At 52.9% G+C, this 9,101-nt stretch overlaps 1 protein-coding gene across 2 annotated transcripts; it reads right to left on the bottom strand.

Moving 5' to 3' along the window:
- Positions 1-3,027: 3,027 nt before the first annotated feature.
- Positions 3,028-8,263, bottom strand: PTX4 (pentraxin 4). Of its 2 annotated transcripts, none has more exons than XM_019713056.2 (3): positions 7,999-8,263; positions 6,639-7,272; positions 3,028-4,874 (listed from the first exon to the last, which is right to left on the bottom strand). In XM_019713056.2, the coding sequence occupies exons 1-3, from the start codon at positions 8,134-8,136 to the stop codon at positions 4,234-4,236; spliced, it is 1,413 nt and encodes a 470-aa protein (XP_019568615.2). In that variant the 5' UTR covers positions 8,137-8,263; the 3' UTR covers positions 3,028-4,233. The 2 variants fall into 2 exon arrangements, with proteins under 2 accessions (XP_019568615.2, XP_074179029.1); XM_074322928.1 differs by lacking the exon at positions 7,999-8,263 and adding an exon at positions 7,377-7,509 and having other exon boundaries at positions 4,089-4,874.
- Positions 8,264-9,101: the final 838 nt, after the last annotated feature.

The following is a 9,101-nucleotide window of genomic DNA, read 5'->3' as shown; positions in this document are numbered from 1 at the left end:
ACGTGACACCGGACGGGGGCCGCGGGGGGCCAAGCGCGCGCGGGGCCTTCTGGGAGTTGTGGTCTCGGCGCCAGGCGCGGTGTCCGTGCAGGACCGGCTTCTGCAGCCTCCAAGGTTAGGAAGACTGGCTCGCCGCGAGCTTGGTGGGGTAGGAGCCCACTCGAGGGGCTCCAGTCCGTCGGAATCAATCACGACTTAGCCGATGGAAAAAGAACCCGCAGTCCACACTGATAGGAAGGAGGGAGAGGGAAGGCGGCAGAGGAGGGACGCTCTTCTTTGCAATAGATCACCGCCACCGCCAACTAATAAATGTGATGGAAGGATGGAATTAGAAACATCACCATTTTGGACAAACCCTAGTAATAACTGATTCAAGCCAGAATGATCAATGCGAGCTAAAGCCATTGGGTGAAGGTTTGTTGGGAAACAATATGTCTGCAATCTCACAGTATCTTCCTGCAGACTACTTACAGCGAGGAAGGGAAAAGAGATCTGCTGAAAGAAACCTGCTGCAATAAATCTGGCAGACTCCACCTGAACCAAGGGCAAGCTTAGCCTCACCATGATAGGTTGGTATCGCCACAGGCCTCTAGATGTCCTGCACTGGGCAGGATACAATACAGCTCCTGTATCATTCCCGCAGAGAATAATCTGAGTCACAGGGGAAAAAAATCAAATAAACCCAAATCGAGGGAAAAACTGCTAAAAACTAGGTAGCGCTATTTTGTAGTGTCAATGTCATGAAAGACTACAAAAAGGCCAAAGAACTGTCCTTGAAAGGAGATTAAAAGATGGTGCAACCAAAGTCTCCTCTGTTGCTCTGGCATTAATGGGACATTGGCGTAGATTGGCTCTGCACTGTGCATGAGGTAATAGTATTACAGCATTGCTCAATCCTCCAGTGTGCTCATTGTCTTGGGGTCATATCAGAAAAGGTCTTTGTTCTCAGGAGACACACACTGAAATATGTAGGAGAATGCAGTGCAACTTAAGCTCAAATGATTCCCAATGTAACCATAATCGTAACATGTAGTTACCCATAAAGGGAAAAAAATGTGATAAAATGTTAACATTTGCTGCATCTAGAATAAATATGTATGACACACAATGTATTTGTCTTGCAACTTTTTTTCTTTTTGGTTGGAAACTTCAAAACAAAAAGATTGAAAAAGTTCTTTAGTCTCTGAGGCGGAGAAGACAAGGGAGCCTCTCCCACTACATAATTCAAAATAAAATCAAAACTAAAATCAAAATAAGAGGAAGTCTAACAGGGTTGTAAATTTCCCCCATTGATTATTGGGTAACACTTTTTGGGAAATACCCAAAACAACACTTTCTCAAAACAAGGCGTTTTCTCATCAGTGTGAGCCGGTTTTGCCCTTTCTAGTGATTTTAACAAGAGTGTGATGCCCCCCAGTCTGTGGATGAGGGCATTGGAGGGCACTGGGAAGGGCAGCTGGCTCGCACAAGGCCCTGAGGAACAGGCAGGGTTGGACCTGGTTGGTTCGACTGAATTGAAGGAATCAGTGGGGTTTGTGCGAAGGCGCCCAGTGAGTAGGAAAGCTGAGTAGAGCACTGGGGGAGTGAGAACAGCCCCTGAGGTGACGGAGGTGAGCCTAAACTTGTCCTTTTTCTGGACAAGTGGCTCTTTCAGTGGACAAATGGGCCAGGGTGGGTGTGGTGGGAGAAGGGGGAGCCCAGCCTGGGCTCCGTGTCAGGACCTGGCTCCTGCAACAGGAGGAGGGGGCTCTGGGTCATGTTGTCCTGCTTATCCAGAAAACCAATAGACTCAAGTCAAAGATGGGATTTGGTGGAATTAGAGGTAGACATGGCTCATGCTTCGAAATGCATGTGGACTTTGTCGGGACCCCACAGGGATGGTGGGTCTTGTGAGATGCATGTTCAGACTACTCTGATCTAAAACCTGGACGGGTTTTCCTTGTCCTACTGGCCGGAGCCCAGACTCCTCAGCTGGATAGGCTGGCCCTTGCCAAATTGCCTGCCACCTGAGCTCCCACCATGCTGTCTCACCCCCCACTCCAAGCCCTTGCCCTGGCTGCTCGGCAGTCCTGCAGGGGCCCCTCCCCACAAAGCATCCCAGATGTGGCAGTCCACAGCAATGACTCCCTTCCACCAAATTCCCAAGGCTTTAGGGTCTTGCGACATGCAGCGGAATGCTGCTGTGAACAGTGACACATCCTGGGTCCCCCATGGCATTATAAGTACCCAAAAGCCCGGAAGGTGTGGGAAATAATGCCCTGTATGATCTTTTTATGCTGGGGACCTTATTCTCCCTAGAGAAATACTTACTAATTGAATTTCCAGTCTTCCCAAAGGAAAGATGCCGTCCCTTCCCCCTCAACAGCAGACTGGGATGGAACAAGAGCTCCAGAAAAGGCCAGAGGAGATGGATGCACCCTGAGACAGTGCTCCATCTGGGGAAGCAGAAGCCAGTGACCCAGGGAGAGCTCACGTGGCCACCCAGGGGGTTTCCAGTTCTAGAATGCCTCCTCTGACCTTGACTCATGGAAGGCGGTGTTGGGGACATACTGGGCTGAGTCTTTCCACTGAAGGCCAGGAATTGCTGGGGCCACAGACAGCTCTGCAGGGATATGAATGCTGATAAGGGACCCAAGGGACTAATTTAGGGCACCTCACCCAGGAGAGGTGCGTTTGGGTCGTCTTGGGGAATCATCAATATTATAGGGTTAATTTACATCACACTGAAACTTAAAGTAAACCATGCCGGTCCTAATTGTCAAGGCATGGTTTTTTTATATGACAATTCAGAATTCTAAAAAAAAAAAAGTTGTCCGAAAGACAGACAATATCAAGTGTTGGCAAGAGTGTGGAGAAATGGGAAACTTCATATATTGCTGGTGGGAAGGTAAAATGATGCAGCCACTTTGGAAACCAGTTTGGTAGTTTCTCTGAAAGTTTAGACTTGAATTTACCATACAATCCAGCGGTTCTATTCCTAGGCATCCACTTAAGATAAATAAAAACATATGTCGACACAAAGACCCATGTGAGAATGTGTACAGCAGCTTTATTCAGATAGCCCCAAATTGGAAACAACCCAAACATCCATCAACTGCTGAATGGATAAACAAAATGTGGTCCATTACAATAGAATGTTATTCAGCCATATGAAGGAACAAAACACTGACACACGCAACAACATGAATGAACCTGGAGAAAGTTTGCTGAGTGAAAGAAGCCAGATGCAAAAGGACAACTCATGTATGATTGCATTTATATGAAATGTCCAGAACAGGCAAATCCACAGTGGTAGCCAGAGCTGGGGGAAGGGGCGGGAGTGGAACAGGAGTGACCACTAATTAGCATGATTTGGGGGGGGTCAATGAAAATGTTCTAACATTGGATTGTGGTGATGGTTATACAATTTGGTAAATCTACTAAAAATCTTTGAACTGTACATTTACAACAGGTGAATTTTATAATACGTAAATTCTACCCCAATACAATTGCTTTTAAAACATTGTTAAAACATTTTAAAACATTGCCTGTCTATTGTTAATGTTTATTTCTGAATACATTATGCTCTTTGCGGGTCCCCTTTCCTGGCAGCCCTGGTGGCCTTATCAGCCATCACAGGACTCGGAGGGAACCCCCGGGGCTCCTGCTACATGGGGTTGCTATAGCATTGGAGGCCAGGAAATGCATTCTCTGGCCCTCTTCACGAGATGTTGGAACAAGGCTCACCCAAAGGGAAACTTCCATAGCCACCTCGAGAGAGGGCGATGACAGCTCACATGCCGCCTGTGCAGTTTCAAGGAAAACAGGAGGTCTCCAGAGTCCGTAAAAGCTGCAAACCCACACCCAGAGGAGAGGCCCTGGGGAGTCCAGCACTCCCACATGGCCAGGTCGGGCCTTGTTGAAATGACGTCATACCACACAAAGCGAGCAACTGCAAGGACACCACAGTGAGGGAAAGAATGCAGTCTCAGGGACCCCGATTCCCGGCTCTGCCCATTGTCCTCTCTCCCCCTCCATGTTTCCTTGTCCCAAGCCCCGCATGGAACACCCACATTCTATGTTAGATGGCAGGTGTGCTGGGCCCAGGTTGGAGGCAGCGTCCTGCCCTTCACTCCCCAGTCGGGGTGGGGGCCCTCCAGAGAGTGTGCCGAGGTCAGGGGTGGCTGGACATGGCTGGAGGCTTGCTTCTCTTGCCGGCCCGGAGCATGGCCCCAGCTCCCACGTGATAAGGCCTCATGGACAGAGCTCTAGGCAGGTGCAGTTCACCCTCTGCACGAATCCACCTACTGATGTGGCATTGGCCAGAGTCAGGATGGCACCCGGTGGGAACTCCTTCCCAGTGGCAAGGTGTGAGACTTCTCTGGGGACCAGCGCACGGTCCCACATGGCCAGGCCTGCCACACTCCCCACGAAGGACTCAGAGCTGTCAAACCCACCTCCCACGCTGTCTTGCTCCTGGCCCAGCACCAGGGACCCACCAGGAGGAATCTCATAGCCCTCCCTGAAGCGAGAGCCAGTGGCCACTAGCCTGCGGTCCACATGGAGCCAGTACCTGCCCAGGATGGATGTCCAGATGACACACACGTGGTGCCACTGGCCGTCCAGTAGCGGCTGCAGGGGCAGCTCCCTGAAGGCCGGGTCTCCGATCACAAAGTGGATGGAGCCGGGGGCCAGGGAGTCCCGGCCGTGTAACACCAGCTTGTTGTCATTCTCCTCAGTGGCATAGGAGAGGAGAGTGCCCAGGTGGCCTGAGGCCGTACGGATCCAGCTGCAGACAGACAAGGCCCGAAGGCCTGAGAGGAAGCCAGGGCTGAGGAAGACGACATTTTCAGTAGAGGCATTTGGGAAGATGAGTGCAGGGCCAATGTTGCAAACTAGAAACAGAGGGGAGAGAGTTAGCCCCTGTACCACAAGGCCACCCAGAAACATCTAGAAGCTTCCAGAAATATCCAGAAGCTTCCAGAAACATCCACGCTACAGGCACTGCCCTTTGCCCCAGGTTGGTGGCCTAGGACCCCAGCAGCTGACCTTCATCAAGCACTCACTGTGAGGGTTGTGTCTCATTATCTTCACACACAACAGGCCCCTTCTTACGGGCAGGAAGACTGGAGAACCAGAGCAGCCATGCGCCTTGCTAGGGAGTGGGCCTGAGCCTACACTCTTCACCACCAGGGGAACCTCTATGTAAGTTTCCTGTGTCTGCTGTAACAAATCTCCATAATCTCAGCGGCTCAAAACAATGCAGATTTAGTATCTTCCAGTTCTGGAGGCCAGAAGTCCGACATGGGCTAGAATCACGGTGTCAGCAGGGCTGGTTCCTTCTGGAGGCTCCAGACACAAACCCCTTCCTACCCTCTCCAGCTTCTAGACACCTGCATCTGTGGCTTGTGGCCCTTCCTCCATCTTCAGTGTATCCCTCTGACCTCTGCCCCCTCGTCACCTCGCCTTTGACCCTGACCTTCCTGCCTCCCTCTTATTAGGACCCCTGTGGTGACACTGGGCCCACAGGATCATCTCCAGTCTCAAAATCACATCTGCAAAGTCCTCTTGGCCACATGAGGTGACATATCCACAGGGTCCCAGGATCAGGACGTAGATGACTTTGGGGGCCATCATCCTGCTGTCCAGACTTCCTGCCAGGTCTGCAGGACAGAAGGGTTTGTGGGGTGGGGGGTGGGCCTGCAGTGGATGCACCTGGTCCAAGGTTCTGATTGGTAGACTGGGGGCAGAGCCCAGAATTCCGCCTTTGTAGCCCATCCGTCCATTGGGTTCAAGGATGGAGGGCATTTTATGGCTGGCCCCCAGCTCCTCTCTCTGCCTTGAGGGCTCCCATCATAATCTAGGGCAGTGATTCTCAACTAGAGGTAACTGCCCTCAGGGTACATCTAGCAATGTCTGCACACAGTTTTGGTTATCCGAATTTTGGGGGGGCCCCAAACCTGTAGCCCCTCATTTCCTGGGAGCACTGGTGGTTTCCTTGAGGTCAGCTGGTCAGTCCTGTCTTATTGGTGAAGGCCACCAGAGCCCCCAGGATGAAGGGGAACACTGCTTTAAAGGGCCCCAGGGGGCTGTTAACCAGACAGAGGGATCAACTCGTAAAAAAATAAAAGTTAAAGATGGACTGGCATCTAGTAGGGGAGGCTGGGAATGCTGCTAACACCCCACAGTGCCTAGGACGGCCCCCACCACTAAGGACCGCCTGGCCCCACGTGTCAGCAGTGCTGTGGTGGAGAACCCCTCACCTGGAAGATCAGAGCCAGCTTTACAAACCTGGGGACCTCCATGGGTGGGCACGATCTCCATGGAGGTGCTGGCAGAGCCAGTGTCCTGCAGACAGGGCTCTGCTGGTGATGGTTGAGGGCATCGGTGGGATCCTGACAGCCCCAATGAGGCCCATCCCTCACTCAGTGGGCATGTACTGACTGCCTGGCAGCACCCTGACATGTGTGCGTTCACTCCTAACACCCAGGAAGAGGAGTGGCTTCACCTCCTGGGGACCTGCAGGCTGCCTTCACCTGGATGGCCCCTCTCCACACAGCCCCAGGGAGAAGGCTTCTGGGAGGGGACTGTAGGTCTCAGGAGGAGTGAGGGGGGACAAGGGGAGGTGGATGGGTGGAGGGCAGGTCCATGGTACTTACTCTCTCCTGGTCTCTCAGGGGGCTGTGTCCACTGACTGCCTGGGCCTGGGGGCTCCCGTGTCCCCTGGAGATGGTCAGCGAAGTCCTGAGGTGAGTCTCTGGGCTCAGGCAAAGCTCTGAGCACCTGCCTGCTCCCCTGCAGCTTTGGGGAGCTTGGGCTTGGTGGCTCCGGCTGCGTGGGAGGCCAGGCTGGGGCTGTGGTGCCAGGGCTGGGTACCTGCAGCCACCCCTCGAGCGTGTCTAGTCTGGCGCCCTGGCTCTGGACGACGTGCATGAGGCGAGCCAGTGTGTCCTGCAGGGCCCGCAAGTCCAAGGCCAGGCTGGACAGGGCTTCCCTCTGTGCCTCCTGTTCCTTCCTCTGCAGGGCACGCTGCTGGCTCCTCTCACTCAGGGTGGCACCCAAGGCTAGCAACCTGGAGTCCACCTTCCGGCTTCTGCGATGACTCTTCCGCATCCAAGTCTTGAGGTGGCCCAGGTCGCTCTGCATGGCGGCCTGTGACTGGTTGACCGCCAGAGCCATGGCCTGGCTCTCTTGGGCCAGGCTCCGGAACCGGGCATCAATGTTGTAGGACAGGTTGTAGTTGCTGGCGATGGCCTGTAGATGTGTTAAGGTCACTTCCTGGAAACTCCGAAACTGCAGAGGACACACAGCAACCATGGGGGTTGGGGCAGGGGAGGGTGGGGAACGAGTCTTCCCTGCCTTGCTTCTGTGGTGCCCATAGACAGCCAGCTGCTCACCTGGACCAGCCCCATCACAGGTGAGCTCAGAAGGCAGGGAACAGGCCACGGTCACTTAGCGGCACTGTGAGGAGCGAAGGCTCCAGGCCCACAGCATGGCCCCCTGCTCTTCACCCCTGACCCTCAGGGTCCTCCCTGCAAGTGGACAGATGCCAGGATGGGCTGCTTGAGCCATTTGTGGGGGTCAGAGTGGGGAGTGCTTGACACAGGCCTGACCTATGCAGGGTGCTCAGGAACTGGCTATAGACCCACATAGGACAGTCTGCTCCACAGGGGACCCGAGACCTCACCCCCATGTGTAGCGTTACTGCCCCGTCTGCCCCCCACAGTCCCAGCATGCCTTCAATCACACCCCTGGGGGCTTCTCACCTCCTCCCAGACTCTGACTTCCACCCACCCCTCACATGTCAGAATCCTTACTGTCTTCAGATCGCGCCCCAGGAAACCTTTCTGCTGGTTTCCAACTATAGGTGAAAATACCATCAGCTGATAAAAACAACTACAAACTCCATGCCTGTGGCCACAGACTGTCAACGCGCACTACTTCATTTCTGTAACGTCTGTCCTTCTTCTGTGGTCAACTGAAAACGAATCAATGGCCCCACAGCCTATGTAGACTCACCTGCTCCTCCAGTCGGCGGAGCCTCTGGAAAAATGGTTTCCTTTGCACTGCAGGGCCGGCTTCCTGCGACAAAGCCCCGTGCACATATAAGGGCACAAAAATAAGGAAGAAAGCCCCCTTCCTGTGTGGGCTGCCCATCCTGAGGAGGACGAGGAGCGGGAGTTGCCTCTGACTGCAGGATGAAGCCGCCTGCTTTGTGCTCCTTTCTCAGCCCACGCTCCCTCCAGCTCAGTGGAGAGGTTTTCCTTCTTGGACTCTGGCTGGAAGTTGGGTATTTCCTGCCACCAAATGGAAGGCATTTGCCTTCCAGCCCACGGGCTCTGGAGAGATGGAGGTTCCCAAGGAGACAAGTTTAAAACAGATGTCGTTTCTTTGGAAAAGAATTCTACAGGTTGGAAGGTCTGGTCAGTGGCAGATGGGTGATTGCTTTCGCAGGAGCACACGGACTCATGTTCCCACCGAAAGGAAGTTGAAACAGGACAGGGAACCTGGCGGGGCCAAGGAGTCCTTAGAGCCAAGTCTGCCGTGGGGCCCAGCATCCCACCATGCACAGCGTGTCCTGTGAGGCCACCTCTCCCTTGGGTAAGGCAAAGGATGTGAGATTCAGAGCCACTTTATTTTGGGGGACAGGTTGTGTAGTGGGCTGAAGAGGAACTCCCAATAAAGTAGGTCCAAGTCCTACCCACCATACCTGTGAATGGGACCTTATTTGGAAAAAGATCTTTGCAGATGTACAGATGGGTAACACCCCCTTTACCCATCCCTGTTTACTGTCTCCTGCTTAATATGAAAGCTCCACCAAGGATCACTAGACACTTGGAAGCTTCTGACAGGAGCAACAGAAATCTGCCCAAACAGAAAAGGAACCTGGGAGACAATGCAGAGGGCCAAGGAAAAGCTCAAAAAGGTTTGAATCGATACCCTCAGAAAGCCAAGAAAAGCTTTGTGTCTACCCGGGCAAGAAATGGATGCTACGAAAAATGGACTCATCAGAAAGGAAGAAGTAGCTCTTGGAAATAAAATCTATGATCCCTCCAAATAAAAAAAAATAACAGAAAAGCTGAAAGGCAAAGTTAAAGCGATTGCTCAGAAAGTAGGGCAAA

Source organism: Rhinolophus sinicus, linkage group LG18 (genome assembly GCF_036562045.2).
Source record: "Rhinolophus sinicus isolate RSC01 linkage group LG18, ASM3656204v1, whole genome shotgun sequence".
Classification (NCBI taxonomy): Eukaryota; Metazoa; Chordata; class Mammalia; order Chiroptera; family Rhinolophidae; genus Rhinolophus; species Rhinolophus sinicus.
This window is presented reverse-complemented; position numbering and strand designations above follow the sequence as displayed.

Coding starts and splice junctions, on each gene's coding strand:
- PTX4 (XM_019713056.2), bottom strand. CDS start 8,136: ATGGGCAGCCCACACAGGAAGGGGGCTTTCTTCCTTATTTTTGTGCCC. Junction 7,273..7,998: donor TCCGCCGACTGGAGGAGCAG/GTGAGTCTACAT, acceptor TGTCCTCTGCAG/TTTCGGAGTTTCCAGGAAGT. Junction 4,875..6,638: donor CCCTGAGAGACCAGGAGAGA/GTAAGTACCATG, acceptor CTCTGTTTCTAG/TTTGCAACATTGGCCCTGCA.